The sequence below is a fragment of the Rhinatrema bivittatum genome, chromosome 16 (genome assembly GCF_901001135.1).
Source record: "Rhinatrema bivittatum chromosome 16, aRhiBiv1.1, whole genome shotgun sequence".
Lineage (NCBI taxonomy): Eukaryota > Metazoa > Chordata > Amphibia > Gymnophiona > Rhinatrematidae > Rhinatrema > Rhinatrema bivittatum.
Window position 1 is genome coordinate 68,295,679 of NC_042630.1, and position 17,222 is coordinate 68,312,900.

Genomic DNA, 17,222 nt, shown 5'->3' on the forward strand with positions numbered 1-17,222 from the left:
ATGGAGAGACTTCTTTATCTCTAGTAGTGTGTAATAAAGACTGGGGATGCAGTACAGAAATAAAGAGTCCTCTTGATTAGAGTGTAATACTGAAGAGAAACTGTTTCCTTTATCAGTGTGTGGTGCAGATAAAGAAGAGTCTCATTTATCAGTGTGAGGCCGAGATTGGGAGTGCAGTATAGATAAGAGGGATTGTGGGCTATTTTACACAAGTAGACAGGATATAGCTTTGGAGCCTCAGCTCCTTCACCACTGCCAATAACCATTCAGCTCTGACACAGGAACATCCAATGATTTTTGTTTTTTAATCAATTCTTCTCTGAAAAACATTTGGGGTATGTAGTCCTAAAATATTAGAACAATAATCCCAACGTACTTTGCATCAGATTTAAAACTCTGGGGACAAATCAGCTTATATCAAGTGCATGCTCACTTGAGAATCTGAGTGGATGAAGCCTTTGGAACATCAAGAACTGATCACCAATCTTTTATTTGAATCTTTTCTTGCTCACACAGTGTGCTGAATTAGCACTTATCAAGTAGGACACTATGAAGCAGAAGGTGGGAAGGAAGAGTATCAAGAGAGATCCCGGAAAAAGGCAGAGATCTTTTGGAAACAGGTGGGAACAAAAACTAAAGAGAGCGATCCTTGAGGGAATAAAGAGTCCATGCTTTATCTATGGACTGAGCCGCTGATGGTTGAGATCCTCAGGTGGCCGAGGGGGCACTGTTTTATATAGAAAGAGATACCCATGGTGGGGGAGACAGCGTTATGCAAAGAGAGATCCATGGAAACATAGGGAGACTATGCTATATAGAGAGATATCTTCCTGAGGGAATGTGTGTGTTGAGGGGATGGGTGGGGGAGTTGCTCTGCTTTATATAAGAATCACTTCTGAGAAGTTAAGAGAGCACTGCTTTAGAGAGAGGGAAAGGGAGGTTTTCCTTTACATGGAGAAAGTTTAATGGGAGGAAGGGGCAGCTATGCATGTCTTTCCTTATACAGATATCGATCCTTCTCGGAAGTTGGTCTTTCCAATCAGAGCATTGATTAGGGTTGCTTTTCCTTTCTTGCACTCTTGCTGTGCTTCCCTGATGATGTCACTAATTCTGTATTCTTGTTCCCGTGTCAGCAGAAACCCTTTACCACCAAATCCTTCAGCAACATCATGGTAATCTGCATGAAAAGACAAGAGGACACGTTACTATTGGAAGTTGCGTGATAGGAAAAAGATCCTCAAAACTGAAACTATAGCTGAAACTCCACTGCTCTGGGTGTGACTGGAGGGTCTTCTACAGCAGGAAGTGCTGATACTGATTCTTGAATAACTGAGATACTAATATATGCTATCGCCACCATCACTTCTTGTACCATGGATGTAAAATATAAATGGCGAGAGCAGAATGAGGGACAAATTACAGTTTCCATCATGTCCCACTGCTCGACATGCAGGAGAGGAAGAACATGTAGGATAAGGAAAACAGTAGTGAAGATAATGTCAGGGAACAGAAAAAGTCAGTAGGTACAATGAATACATAGGAAACATGATAAAGACACAGAACCGCAAGCGAGGGAAAACACATGACATGTCATGAACACAGAGAGGATGTGTTGAAGGGGAGCCAGTGTCACAGGGCATGATGTGGTCATTCAGGAAGTCAGGGCCAGGAGGAAAGAGTACAAGTATATAGCAGGGAGTGCACTGAAGCCTCTGTGGGGTAGACACTGTGGTGGGGATGTGATGACATTCCTGCTGGTACAGATAAGCCAGTGCAGAGGGAATAATTAAGTAATAAATATGGGAACATTTAGAGGGAGGGAACAGGGGAGAAAATGTAAACAGGAGCACAGAAAAATTTCTAGTCAGAAACAACTAACATCAGAACCTCAAATACTTTCTTTATGCAGATGACGTCCAGATTGTCATACCTATCAAAGAATCCCTTGCTAAAACCATCAAATTCTGGGAAAACTGCCTTCAAAATATTGACAACCTCCTCTCCAGTCTAAATCTAATCTTAAATTCTGCAAAAACAGAACTCCTCATTATTTCACCCGAAAACAGTAACCTCACCTCAAATCCACCAACCGGCTTTCAAACTTCACAAGTAAGAGACCTAGGAGCCATAATTGATAATCGACTAAATCTAAAATCATTTATTAATCAAACCACGAAGGACTGCTTTCATAAGCTGCACGTCTTAAAAAGAATTAAATCACTTTTCCACTTCCACGATTACAGAACAGTCTTGCAATCAATAATCTTCTCGAAGTTAGATTATTGCAATTCTATTCTATTAGGTCTCCCGTCTTCCCATACTAAACCTCTTCAGATGGTTCAGAACACGGCGGCCAGAATTTTGACAAACACAAGAAGAAGAGACCACATATCTCCGATCCTCAAAGACTTACATTGGCTGCCAGTGCACTATAGAATTTTATATAAATCCATTACCACCATATACAAAGCATTCCATCAACTCTCTCCGCTTAACCTCCAAATCCCATTTAAAAAACATACCTCCACCAGACCGATCAGAGAGTCCTACAGAGATTCACTACAGGTTCCTCCTGCCAAAACCTTTCACCATATGACTCTTAGAGACAGGGCCTTCTCTACTGCAGGACCGACTTTGTGGAACTCCATCCCACCAGAACTGAGACAGGAACCCTGTCTTCCTACATTTAGAAAAAGACTTAAAACCTGGTTATTTATGAAAGCCTTTCCAGATACCAACTGAACTTACTTTCAATTCAAGCAACTCAACTCCGTCAGAGTAATCAACAACCTTGGACAACTCCTTAATGTATTTTTCTTTTTCTAATTTGGCAGGTTGTATTACCTTGGCTATTTCTTTTTTAGCTCATTGTTAATTTCTCTTTCACCTTCTCTACAATCCAAGTTGCATTATGTCCCTGTTTTATTGTAACTGCTATTTTCCTATTCTATCACATGTTAATGTTAAGTGTTTTAAGTATTTATCCTTTTGTCACACCCTGTTTATTGTAAACCGGCATGATGCGACTCCCATCGCGAATGCCGGTATATAAGAAATGCAAATAAATAAATAAATAAATATACGTTTATGGTCAATATATCTGAAACTCACACATGAATAATGAAAATACTTCCATGCAAAACATCAGGAACATGACAAATACAACTACATGCTTAGCAACTAGGGATGGCTATGACATTATTAGAATCATTAAGCCTTGGTAGAATAGTCTCATAACTGGACAGTAAATATAAACAGTAAATATAAACATTGTTTACTCTAAACAAGAAGATCTTAGGAAAGGTGATGAAGCCTGCCTATGATGAGGAAGCTGAGGATTTGTGGGTAAAAACTAGGAGTAAGAAGAATAAGACTCCTAGAAGTCAATATTCAGTGCCACTTAGCTGGATAAGTTCCGACTTCTGAATATCCGGTTTTGTTATCCTGCTAAGGAGTTGGCCGGCTAACTGGGGGTGTAACTGGGAGGAGTTACTTATCTGGATAAGTGGCGATATTCATACTTATATGGCTAAGTTAGCCGAATAAGTTAGACCTGCTCATAGCAGGTCTAAAGTTAGCCCAGTATACTTATCCAGCTAACTTTAAAGTTATCTAGGTATATTCAGTGGCAAACCACTTAGCATTACAGAGGATATGTGCCCAAATATTCATTTAGCTGGCTAACGTCTGAGTGAGCAGGCTAAATGCTTTTGAATATGGACCTCTGTAAATTAAAAGGGACAACTTTACAATTAAACAAATTGTTAACTAGGCCAAACAGGGCTTAAGGATTCATTGATAAAGACATTGAAGAGAAATGGGGAGTATTTGAAAGATATCACAAGTTGTCAAAGATGTGTATATCAATGAGGCAAAAACACAGCGGTCCATATTCAATAAGCTGGTGAGTGGTAAGGTTACCCGAATAACTTTATTCAGTCAGTAGAACATGCCTGGATAGCATGAGGCTGAATATACCCAGATAAAGTTACCTGGATAAAGCATCAGAATAACTTTAGGACATGAATTTTCCTTTCGCCAGAGAGTGCTGAATATCAGTGCTCATCACCCTCCAGAACGCCGTCATCACTGCCACTTTTTATCCAGCTACATTTTGTGCAGGTAATCCATTATCTACCCAAAGATTAGCTGGATAGCAGAGGGAAACATTCTGATCTCAAGTTTTTTTATGGCTAACTGCTTTACATGGAGAAAGTTTTACCTGGACAAATCCTTTGAAAATTGGCATTGATATGAAAACAAACCTATATGATTGAGTCATGAAGTCAGTCAAATAATATCTGAAAAGAGAGGGCATCTACTAGATAAAGGAGCCCTGACCAATGTGCCGCAAATGCGCAGTAGAGAGCAGCTCTACCGCGCATGCGCGGGTGAGCATGTTGGTCAGAGCGGAGCGTGCCTGAAAAAAAAATGGCGCTGGGAGGAGCAGTAGTGGTGGCGCACGCGAGGGAGGGACCCCCTCCGGAGATCTTCCGTCTGCGCCATCCGAGGGGAGGGGTTGTGGATGGGATTGAGAGAGGGGGAGTGACTGAGGTGAGAGGGAGTGACTGAGGTGAGGGGGAGGGAGGTGAGGGGGGAAGGTAAGAGGGAGGAGGGAAAATAGAGGTGGGAGGGAGAATAGAAGTGGAGGGAGAAAAGAGGTGGGAGGGAGAATGGGGAGGGGAGGTGGGAGGGAGAATGGGGAGGGGAGGTGGGAGAGAATGAGGGGGAAGGAGTGGAAGGGAGAATGAGGAGAGAGGTGAGGGGAGGAGGGCAATGGGAGACAGGGATGTGAGTAAGTGGGAAGGGTAAGAAGTTGTGGAGAACAGAAAAAGAGTGAGTAGAGGAGGGCTGAGGGAGAGGAAAGGGGTTGTGGATGAGCTGAGAGGGGATTGGAGAGGATGAGATTGAGAGAGGGTGGGGAGTGACTGAGAGAAGGGGAGGGAGGGAGAAGTGAGTGACCGAGTGGGAGGAGGATGAGTGACCGAAGTGAATGAGCGAGGGGAAGGAGGAGTGAGGGAGAAAAAGTGTAGAAGGGTGCTGTGTTCGAAAATGGACCGAAATTTTTTTTTTAATGTAGCCCGTTGTTACGGGCTTAATGGCTAGTCTACTAGATAAAGGAGCCCTGACCGACGTGCCGCAAACGCGCAGTAGAGAGCCTATGGCGCATGCGCGGGAGCTATATATAGACAACAACCAACAAGGACTGAATTACATAGCCAGGTAAACAAAAGCATGGGTGTAGCTTGCTTATTGCGGCGGTTACTACCCCGAACTAAGCTACATATTCACTTAGATGCAGTTCCAACACTGCTCTCTACATTAATGCTGGGGGTGGAAGGGAAATAGAACTAAAAGGTTATTAAGAGTCAAGCGTAACAAGTAAGAGGAAAAAAAAAAGTGCATAGCTTGCTGGGCAGACTGGATGGGCCGTTTGGTCTTCTTCTGCCGTCATATCTATGTTTCTATATATGTTTCTATGAGAGCAAGTCAGTCAGAGCGGAGCGTGCCTGAAAAGAAAATGGCGCTGGGAGGAGCAGTAGCGGTGGCGCGCGCGAGGGAGGGACTCCCTCCAGAGATCTTCCATCTGCGCCATCCGAGGGGAGGGGTTGTGGATGGGATTGAGAGAGGGGGAGTGACTGAGGGGAGGGTTTGTGGATGGGATTGAGAGAGGGAGAGTGACTGAGGGGAGGGGGGAGGGAGGAGAGAGTGAGGTGGGGAAGGTGAGAGGGAGGTAGAATGGGGAGGGGAGGTGGAAGGGAGAATGAGGGGGAGTGAGTGGGAAGGAGAATGGGGGGGGAAGGAGAATGAGGGGGAGGGAGTGGAAGGGAGAATGAGTGGGAGGGAGAATGAGGGGGAGGTGAGAGTAGGAGGGCAGTGGGAGACAGGGATGTGAGTAAGTGGGAAGGGTAAGAAGTTGTGGAGAACAGAAAAAAAGAGTGAGTGGAGGAGGGCTGAGGGAGAGGGAAGATGTTGTGGATGAGCTGAGAGGGGATTGGTGGGGATAAGATTGAGGGATGGGATTGAGAGAGGGTGGGAAGTGACTGAGAGAAGGGGAGGGAGGGGGAAATGAGAGTGAGGGGAGGGGGGCAGTGGGAGACAGAGGGTGAGTAAGACTGAGGGGAGGGAAGGGGTGAGTGACCGAGGGGGAGGAGGATGAGTGACTAAAGTGAATGAGCGAGGGGAAGGGGGAGTGAGGGAAAAAAAAGTGTAGAAAGGTGCTGTGTTCGAAAATGGACCGAAATTTTTTTTTTAATGTAGTTCGTTGTTACAGGCTTAACGGCTAGTTTAAAATAAAACATGAAGGACCCAGAAAGCCTAAAGGGTAGATTTCAAAAAAATATGTGCGCGCCTCCATGTGCACGCGCTACCCACCGCGCACACATGGACACGTGATTTTATAACATGCGTTGGATTTTGTAATTTGTGCATGTGTGCGCAGCCCACGCAAAGGTGGGTAGATTTAAGCTAGTTTTGTGTGGCGAAGCATTGCAACTTTCATCAGTTCCCTACCCTTTACCCTAGCCTCCCTTCCCCTCTCCTCCTCACCCCCCTAAACCTAATCTGCCTTATCTTTCTTTTTTGTTTTTTTAAATTGCTGCTCCTCTGGAGCAGAGGCAACTTACGTGCGCTTCCCCGGCACAGCAGCAAATGACCGCTGTACTGGCGCCTCCAGCCCTGCCCCCCAGACCGCCCCCTTTTTAGGTCCCAGCACTTAGATCGCGCCCCGGGGTTTATGCGCGTGGCCGGGCCCATTTGAAAATAGACCCAGCGAGCGTAAGGCCCGGGATTTACGCGCACCAGGGTTTAAAAATTTCCCCTTTAATGAACTAAAAAATCAGTTAACAGTTTTAAAGAATAAACAAGCAAACTGAAACAATGAAATAGATATTGCTAAAGATAAACCCAATTCCCAAAGATCCTTTAAGAATACTATTAATAAAAAGTGACAAGGGATGCTCTAGGTCAGTGGTTCTCAACCCTGTCCTGGGGACCGCCCCAGCCAGTCGGGTTTTCAGGATATCCACAATGAATATGCATGAGAGAAAATGTGCATGTTATGGAGGCAGTGTATGCAAATTTTCTCTCATGCATATTCATTGTGGATATCCTGAAAACCTCCAGGGTAGCATTCTCTGAAATGCTCCCTGTTCCACATTTAGGTCCACAGAGGCAGGCAGAGCTCCGGAGTCTCAATGCATGGATGAGACGATGGTGCAAGAAGGAAGAATTCAGTTTTGTAAGGAACTGGGGAACCTTTTGGGGAAGGTAGGAGTCTTTTCCGAAGGGATGGGCTCCACCTTAACCAGGATGGAACCAGTCTGCTGGTGCTCACCTTTAAAAAGACAATAGAGCAGCTTTTAAACTAGAACAAAGAGGAAAGCCAACAGTCACTCAGCAGTGCATGGTTCAGAGGGAAGTATCTTCGAAGGATAATAATGAAGCATTTGACTTAGGGCATCCTAACAGAGAGGTGCCAATAATAAGAAACATAGTACATGTGCCTATACATAAAGAATCACTTGAGCTAAAAGATTTATTTATTTATTTAAAAACTTTTCTATACCGTCGCTAAGTTATGTACCATCGCAACGGTTTACAAATAGGCACATAGATTAAGGTTAGTAAATCTAGGATATCGTACATTCTAACAGGTGCCAATAAAGTTCGGTTACAATTTCATAAATAAAATCATTATTTGAGTAATGTTGGTCAAGTCCAGGTATATTATTGAGTTACTATCTCTTTTAGATATTACTTCTTAAATGTAGGATTGAGTAAATTCATTCTCATCTGCATTCCTCTGTACTTTCATTCTCTACCCTCCACACTCTTTAGTGAAGGCTTTTTTAAAGAGCCATGTTTTAAAATTTTTCTTAAACGTTTTGAGATTATTCTGTAATCTGAGTTCGGGGGGCATCGTGTTCCATAGTATGGGCCCAGCCAATGATAAAGCACTTTCTCTCACTTGGGTTAATTTTGCCGACTTTACTGAAGGGATTGTTAGTAGTGCTTTGTTTGCTGAGCGGAGGTTTCTTTGTGGAACTTGTACTCGTAAGTCTGCTAGAGTCTCGGTTATATGGTCCCTCCTCTTTTTTCCCGTCAGTATTCTGGCTGCTGTATTTTGAAGTATCTGGAGTGGTCTAATCGATGTGCTTGGGAGTCCTAGTAAGAAGCATTGCAGTAGTCAGTGCTGGAAAAGATAAGTGTTTGCAATACTGTTCTGAAGTGGGTGGGTGTGAGTAATGGTTTCAATCTTCTGAGGATCATAAGTTTTGCGTAGCCTTCTCTAACTTTTATAGATATGTGTTGCTTCAGGTTTATTTCTGGGTCCATTATTACTCCCAGATTCCTTACTTTTTCGGCTAGCTCAATTTTTTGGTTATTTCTTAGGGTTATTGGTGTTTGAATGATTTCAGTATATTTTCTTTCAAGGTGAAGGAATTCAGTTTTGTCAATGTTGATAACCAGTTCCATTTGGTTTAGTAGTTGTTTAATTATGTCTAGGTACATGTTAGCTAGACTTAATGTTTTTTCAATTGTGTTGTCTATTGGTAGAATTAATTGAATGTCATCTGCGTAAATGTAATGTATTATCCCTAGGCCTGCCAGTAGATGACATAAGGGTAGCATATATATGTTAAAGAGGGTAGCAGTCAGCGCTGAACCCTGAGGTACTCCTGTTTCAAGGTTAAATTTTTCTGATAATGAATTTTTTATCTGGACTTGAAAGAACCTATTGTTTAGGTAGGATCTGAACCAGTTTATTGTTTTGTCACATAATCCAGTTTCTTCAAGTCTTTTTAGTAGTATTCTGTGGTTTACTGTATCAAAGGCTGCAGATAAGTCAAGCATTATAAGGATGTAATGTTTACTGTTATCAAAACCTCTTAGTATGTTGTCTGTTAGAGAGAGGAGTAATGTCTCAGTGCTGTAGTGTTTTCGGAAGCCGTGTTGTGACGGATACAGTATGTTATTATTGTCTAGGTGTTCAGCTAGCTGTTTCTGTACTGTTTTCTCTATTAATTTTGCTAATAATGGGAGGTTTGAGACTGGGTGGTAGTTAATGAGGATTAGTGGGTCACTGTTTTTCTTTTTGAGGATTGGTTTAATGATTGCCCCTTTTAGTGTATCTGGCATTAATCCTTCAGATAGGGATAGGTTTATGATATTAGTTAGTGTTGGGGTTACTACATTGGTAATCTTTTTTATCTCAGTTGTTGGTATTGTATCGATTTTATGTGGTGCAGGGTTTATATTTTTTATCATTGATTCAACTTCTTGTTCTGATATTTCTATAAATGAGGACCATATGTTAACATCTCTCTTTTGCATTACGATTGCTTGTTTGCTGTTTTTTGGGAGTTTGTTTCTTAGGTTTAATATTTTGTCACTAAAAAATTTAGCTAATTCATTGCATTTTGATTCAGGAAGACTTTGAGGTGATTCTTGTTTGTCATTTGTGAGATTCGTTACTATGGAGGATAAGGTTCTTGGGTTATTGGCAAACTTTTCTATTTTATTGGAATAGTATTCTTTTTTAGTATTAAGGATCAGTTGTTTGTAGAAAGCTAGATGTTTCCTGAAATTGGTTAGGTTTTCAATTGTTTTGTGTTTTCTCCAGTTTTTTTCACATTTTCTGAGCTTTCTTTTTGCCTCTTTTATTTTTGCATTATGCCAGTGGTTATTTCGTTTTGTTTCTTTGATAGTTATTGTTTTGATGGGGTTTATTTCATCGGCAATTTTCTTGGTTGAGTCTAACCAGAGTTCCGTAGCTGAGTTACAATCATTAAGTGTTATGTCTTTTAGTTCTTCTTCTAATTTGTCCTTTAGTTCATCATTGTTATAGGGTGGTCGATATTTAAATTCTATGGGATTATGAGTTTGTATGGTCTGGGGATTGAGAATATTAATATTGGACTGAATAAGGAGGTGGTCAGACCAAGGAATTTGTGTGTAGCTTGTTGCTAAGTGTTCTAGATAGTTGCTATTTATGAATGTTAGATCAAGTGAGTGTCCAGCTCTGTGTGTTGGTTTATCAGTTATTAGTGAAAACCCTAGTGCTGTCATGGCATACATTAGTGTCTGGCATGTGTTAGAAAGGGGTTGGATGTCCATGTGTAGATTAAAGTCACCTAACACTATGGTAGGTTTAGAGGTGTTTAGATGTGTTGTCAGAAACTCTATTAGTGGTGACATATTTAGCTCTAGTAAGCTGGGAGGGCAGTATATAAGATTCCAAATTATCCTTGTTAACTGAAAAGCAGAATGTTAATACATACAAAAACACACTTTGAAATGTCTGTATGCTAATGCCAGACGTCTAAGAAGTAAGATGGGAAAGTAAGAGTGCATAGCAGTGAATGATGACAGACTTAACTGGCATCTCAGAGACAAGGTGGAAGGAGGAGAACCAATGATAGAGAGAAGCAACTTGGTAGAGGGGTGGCGCTTTATGTCCGGGATAGCGTAGAGTCCAACAGGATAAAGATCCTGCAAACGACTAAATGTACAATTGAATCATATGGGTAGAAATCCATTGTGTGTTGGGGAACAATAGAGTTAGGAGTATACTATCTTCTACCTGGCCAAAATGATGAGATGGACAGTGAAATGGTAAGAGAAATTAGAGAAGCTAATCAAATTGGTAGTGCAGTAATAATGGGAGATTTCAATTACCAAAAAATTATCATAGAGAGTCAATACAGTAACCCAGAAAACAACTGGAAACAATGAGGGAAACCAAAAAATATATATAGAAAATAGCCTAAGTGACGGTGTCAGCAAGCCTGACGTTGTGATTTCTAAACAAGAACCCAACCGGTCTTCTAATCATTCACCATCACTTTCAAAAGGAAAAACTTTTATTATTGAATCTCAAAAAATCTCAAAAATATTTTTTATCATATTTTTTTTTTTATCGTATGTGGTTTATGCGGTCTTCACAATTTAGATCTGCATAATCCGTAAGTGGTATAAAAAATTCAAAGTTCTCAAATCCATAGAAAGCGTACCTGTTCAGACCCCTACAGAGAGTAGCAAATGTGACGCCAACCCAGACCCAGACTGTTCCTAACAAAAAAAAATACGATAAAAAATATTTTTGAGATTTTTTGAGATTCAATAATAAAAGTTTTTCCTTTTGAAAGTGATGGTGAATGATTAGAAGACCGGTTGGGTTCTTGGTTAGAAATCACAACGTCAGGCTTGTTGACACCATCACTTAGGCTATTTTCTATATATATCTTTTGGTTTCCCTCATTGTTTCCAGATTTCAGTTACCCCAATTTTGATTGGGTAAATGTAACATCAGGAAATTCTAGAAAGATGAAGTTCCTGGATGGAATAAATAGGATTTTTTTTTAAATTTAATGTTTTTAGTCAGCTTTTACAGAAATTAGAAACCTGTACAACATTGGTAAGCTCAACTGAGTACATCATGGTACAAAAAAAAAAAAAGACACCCACAGATCCCCCCACCCCTCCCCTCCCCTCATGACAGAGTCTCTTTCTAAAACAGTCAAGTCATGTAGTCCAATAAGCTGTAAGACAGAAAGAAGGTGAACAATGACATGCGGTTGTGTCGTCAAGTTCTCTTCACAATTTAGATCTGCATAATCCGTAAGTAGTATAAAAAATTCAAAGTTCTCAAATCCCTAGAAAGTGTACCTGTTCAGACTCTACAGAGAGTAGCAAATATGACGCCAACCCAGACCCAGACTGTTCCTAAGATAAAGCACAGATGTGCTAAATAAGTCATAAAAGGTTTCCAGGTTGTCGTAAAAGAGAGCAATCGATAACAGGAATGCGATCTTTCTTTGATTTCCACCGAAGAGCTACAAGGCTGCGCGCAGCAATGAATAGTTGAGCAAACAATTACTGTTGACTCTTAGGTATGGTATGTTGACTCTTAGGTATGGTATCTGAAAGACATTCAATAACACCATAGCAGCCGAGGGTATTACATCAACTGCCAAGAGTTTGCTAAGCCAGGCGAAAATCTCTCTCCACAAGGGTGTGATTTTGGGGCAGTCCCACCATATATGGAGGTATGTGCCATGTGTTCCACAGCTGCGCCAACAGGTATCCTCAATTTGAGCATAAAACTTATGAAGTTTATTGGGGTAAGAGAGCATCTGTATACCATTTTGTAACAATTTTCCTGAAGTTTGGCAGAGATCGAGCATCGCCTGGCCGTTCGCAGAATGTCTCCCCAGGTGTGCGATCGCAATTGGGTTTGCAAATCTGATTCCCAGTGTTTTATAAATGTACAGTGGTCTATTCCTTGTGTAAAAAACAACTGGTATATCGCTATGTAAAAAGTAAGATTCTACCAGAGACCTGCCAGGGTGGAGTAGTCCAGCCCTTTGCAATGAGCGTATAAAATGGATGCTCTGCACATAAATCAAAAAATCATGAGATCCAAGGTTATGCTTGAGAGACATCTGTTCCAGTGAAAGAAAATCTCCCTGAGACAGGAATTGTCCTACAGTAATTATCCCCTTCTCTTGCCAACGTTTAAAATGCTGAGAGTGAAGTCTAGAGGTGAATTGCAAATTAGAGGATAAAGATGACTGGTGAAAGTATGAATAAATAGTTTTATGGAGCAATTGGTTCAGGAACTGACAAGAGAGAGCAATTTTAGATCTAATTCTTAGTGGAGCGCAAGATTTGGTGAGAGGTAACAGTGGTGGGACCGCTTGGCAATACTGATCAAATCTGAATTAATGACTGAAATGGGGACAGTAAGTAAATCCACAGCTCTAGCATTAAACTTTCAAAAGGGAAACTTTGAGAAAATAAGAAAAATAGTGTTTTTCTGTTGTGACTTAAAGTTCCTGAATATTCATCCAGAGCCTACCCATGTCTAATCTCTGGCCATTCTGACTGCACATGGTGCCAGAACAGGTTCAAAAGACCCTTGTGGCACTCCCCAGGTGACTGCTATAGTATCAGAAAATTCATTTTTCCATTTCACCTGACAAATTTGATCTTCTAAAAACAATTTAAGCCATGTTTAAACTATGATTTAAACCAGTATCTAATTCATACAACCTCTGAATTAAAAATTGATGATTAACAGTATCAAAGGCTACAGTCGTTCTGATGCATATAATGAAAGCATCTTTTCCCCTATCCGGTCTCTTTCTAAGTTAATTTATTAGGACAACAAGCAAAGTTTCAGTGCGGTGGCCTTTCCTAAAACCAGACCGTTCAGGAAGAAATGCATTGATAAATGAAAAATCCTCATGATTTGATTAATAGCCTCTTTGATAACCTGAGAATTAAAAATAGATTAGAAATTGCATGATAATTATCAGGGTACAAATTATATCAATATGACATAGCAGATCAAATTGGTGGAGGGGTGATTTTATATTTAGGGCTTCTAATTTTAGGTGTTTATCAATTGTAAATTAAGTGTTTATTTTCCAGCTATCTTTGAGAGTACCAAAAGTCAATGTTTATCAATGTTTTGTGGCACAGATATTATTGTTGGGTATATTTTATGGCTGAATCAAATAAAAACATTTGTGCAGCTGGAGAGTCAGCATGGTAAAGGCACAAAACCAAAGGGAGGGCTGTAAAGGAGGGATGTGGTGTTTTCCCAGTGTTTAGCTACCAAGCACATATTTTATTTTATTTTTGCATCGGTGGTGTTTATTGGGGGGTTTATCGGTTAAAACAAAAAATCAGAAGTTCTATTTATATATTTATTTAAGGTACTATTATCCATCTATAATGAATCATTCTAAGTGGAGTACAAACATGTTAAGAGAAACAAAGTAATACAGTAAATCAATATCATAAAACATCTCTTAAAATATCATAAAAATATAAAATAGAGTTATCAAATTTAAAATGCCTCTTCGAACAGAACAGCTTTTAGTTTTTTTACAGAAGACCCCAAGATCAGTAATGACCCTCAGTTCTTCCGGTAAGACATTCCATAATTTAAGGCCAACTGATAAAATAATTCTATTACAGACTTCCTGCAAATTTATTTCATGAACACTAGGCACCTCTAGTAAACATTGAGAGGACAATCTTAAATCTCATGTAGGAACATATTTCCTTACTAGCCTTGTTAAATCACGGGTAGAATTTTCACTAATCAATTTCATTATTAACAATAAAGAATTGTGTAGAATCAAGCAGGGCATCAGTCCTGCAGGAAACTAAATCACATTGAAATCTTTATGGATAGATATTCCATGTGTGATGGGCAAAAGTATAGCTGTGACCTGGCCAGAATGAGGAATTAGATAGTGAAATGCTAACAGAAATTAGAAAGGGGAAAACATTTGGCAACATAATAATAATGGGAGATTTCAATTATCCCAGGATTGCTTTGAGTAAGTGTCTCTTTAGGACATGCTAAGGAGGTAAAGTTTCTGGCTGCTATAAATAACTGCTTCATAGAGCAGCTGGTCCTGGAACCAGTGAAGGAGGATCTACATTAGATCTAGTCCTCGGTGAAACACAGGACCTAGTGAAATGTGGGCAAGGGAACCCTGAGCAATAGATTGTGATGCAGTCAAATCTGACATAATCACTGGAGGGAGGACATTAAGTAAAAGTACAGCAGACATCATTAAACTTTGAAAAGAGAGAGTAAGTTTCCTACACACAACACCACACATGAGGGATCACTCTCACGCTGGCATCCCTTTCCAGCTTGGGCCCTTCCACATCATGTGGGCAGGTGGAAAGAGAGAAGGAATCGAGGCGATAATGGTGCTTGGCAGGAGCAGAAAGACAAGGAGATGATATGCTACAACTACCATCACTATCAAAGGAGGGAGCACTGTGCCAGAATGGACATAGCTGAAGGGCAGGAGGACCCCAATTTCAGTTTTTTGCATAGAGCTGGCCCTGGGCAAGGAATCACTTACCACAATATGCCAGGTCACAGGCTACATTACTTCCCAATAGAGGAACTTGTTCTCGAGAGATCTGACTCCAGCACGCATCATTTCCAACCAAGGCAATCACAGGAGTCTGCAACCAAAGAGGAAACACTAAGTCTGAAGCAAAGAAGTGACTAATCCCTGAGTGCAACACTTTCTCGATTTATAGACGTTCCCTGTTTTTGGTATTTTTTTTCCATCCCATCTTGTAGATGCACTGCAGATTTTTGTAAAGCAGCCCCTGCTGCCCCAAACATAACTTTTTTTTTTTTTTTTTTTAAATCATTCCTGTTCCCTTAGATCATCATTCAGGGTTTTCTTTATATATTTCCAGCTTCCTTCTCACTCACAGTTATCACCAACTGTGTTTCACCCTATTCACCCATGACAGTAACAGTTTCGCTGCGGCTGTTTCCCTTAGTCCTACTCCTTTGTCTCCAACAATTACGTCTTGAGGACTACAGACAATTTCCTCACCGTCTCCTACAACAGCCCCTTACTCCCTCACAATCACACTGTTCATTTTTCCAGACACACCCAGCCTACCAAAGTCTCTCACAAACACTTGGGACACAGAAGTTTCCCTATTGCCTTCTTACTCAGTCTCATCGGTGAACTGCCTCATCAACTGTTCTCACCGTAATCGAGTCTGCTCCTGTCCCCTTCTCATTCCCCTCACACCAGCTCCTCCTGCCTCTCTCAGTATGAGCCTCACTGATTTCACGCTCTGCTCAGCACAAGCCTCCTTGATCTGCCAGCGGGAGCTCTTTTTGGTTTCCTGGGGCTCTATATGACATCACACTGGCTTCTCTAGTCATTTGATTTATTACCTCTTTCCTGCTGCAGAGGTTCTCCCTGTTGCAGTGCCTGGGACGTCTAGGATGGCTGCTGTGTCAACCATCCCTCACATCAAATGACCACAGCAGGAGCTGATCAGAAGTGCTCCCACCACTTCTATGACTCCAGTCTCCTCTCGCCACCAGGGGTGGTGATGACAGTGATACTTCCAAATTCAGGACATGGGCCACTGCCAATCACGGCAGCCAATGCTGCCCCCTCCCCTCCCCCCCAGCATAGCAGTGAGCAGAAGGCTCAGCTGAGCCCCAGAGCATTCCCTCCTCCACAGCCCCCTTCAAAACCATGAGCTGCCTGCTCTGTAGGCGTCATAGAAAATTACACCACCTTAAAAGGGGCTCTACCAGCCACCAATGAGAAGCAATTCATGTTTTTTTTACCCCTTGATACCTGCGACCAAAAACATAATGCCATCCTCAACATTATTTATGCTTTCATTCTTTTTTTTTTTTAAATTTATATTTTATTGCGTTGAAGCAAAGACAAGCAAAAGTGAACAACAAAGCAACACATGACAAACGTATTGTCCTTCAACATTTTCAAACGTGATAAACATCTTTTATCCCCAGTCCCCACCCATCCCCCCACCTCCCTCACCATGAGTTCCCAGCTAATGACTTATAAGTAATAGCCACTGAAAACGGGCCGCTGCTGGTGATTGAGCATATACTCTGTTATAGTTCTGTTGTCCGAGAGAGGTAACATCACAAGTTAGTAAGATTAGGCAGTGTCCAAACTTTCCCAGTCCAAAAAGGGTTTCCAAGTATCCCGGAAGAGGGTTTGAGTTCTGTGTAAATCCGCTGTGATTGCTGCCATCCGACATATGTAATGGACCTTTTGCTGTACTCGTGGAAGTGCAGGAAGCACAGGCTGCTTCCAATGTTGTGCTATAACCATTCTTGTAGCAATAAAAACCTGTTGACATAATAAAGTTTGGTGTTTGGTCATATCTTTGTGCGGCAAGCTAATGAGCATGAACCCAGCATTTAAGAGATCAGGGACTTGTAGTACCTGCTCCAACCATCTCGCCACCTGGATCCACAGAGAACGCACCTGTGAACAGGACCACCACATATGCATGTACGTGCCACAACTGCCACAGTTTCGCCAACATTTTGCACTGAGGGTGGGATAACGCTTATGGAGAACATGAGGAGTTAAGTACCATCTGGTAAGCATCTTGTAACAGTTTTCCTGCATACTCGCTGAGACAGAACACTTTTTTACTATAGTATATAATTGTAACCATTCCTCATCCGTAATGGCCCTCTCCAAATCCTGTTCCCAAGCTTTAGTATGTGGGAAGCTCTCACCTGCACCCTCAGACAAGAGAACATATATTTTAGAAACCATTCCTCGCTTCTTATCCACATCATCACAGTAATGTTCAAATAGGGTTTTACCCTGGGCAATGGAGGGGTGTACAGGAGCACTTGTGAGAAAATGGGAAATTTG

At 41.3% G+C, this 17,222-nt stretch overlaps 1 protein-coding gene across 2 annotated transcripts in view; it reads right to left on the reverse strand.

Moving 5' to 3' along the window:
* Positions 1–618: 618 nt before the first annotated feature.
* Positions 619–17,222, reverse strand: part of ILVBL (ilvB acetolactate synthase like) — a 233,149-nt gene continuing 216,545 nt past the window's right edge. The window contains exons 15-16 of one of the 2 annotated variants that reach the window (XM_029580271.1): positions 14,898–15,003; positions 619–1,177 (exon numbers count right to left, since the gene is read on the reverse strand). In XM_029580271.1, the coding sequence (XP_029436131.1) occupies positions 999–1,177; positions 14,898–15,003 (285 nt within the window). In that variant the 3' untranslated portion in view covers positions 619–998. The remainder of the gene's footprint in view (positions 1,178–14,897; positions 15,004–17,222) is intronic. The other variant, XM_029580272.1, reaches the window with a different exon arrangement.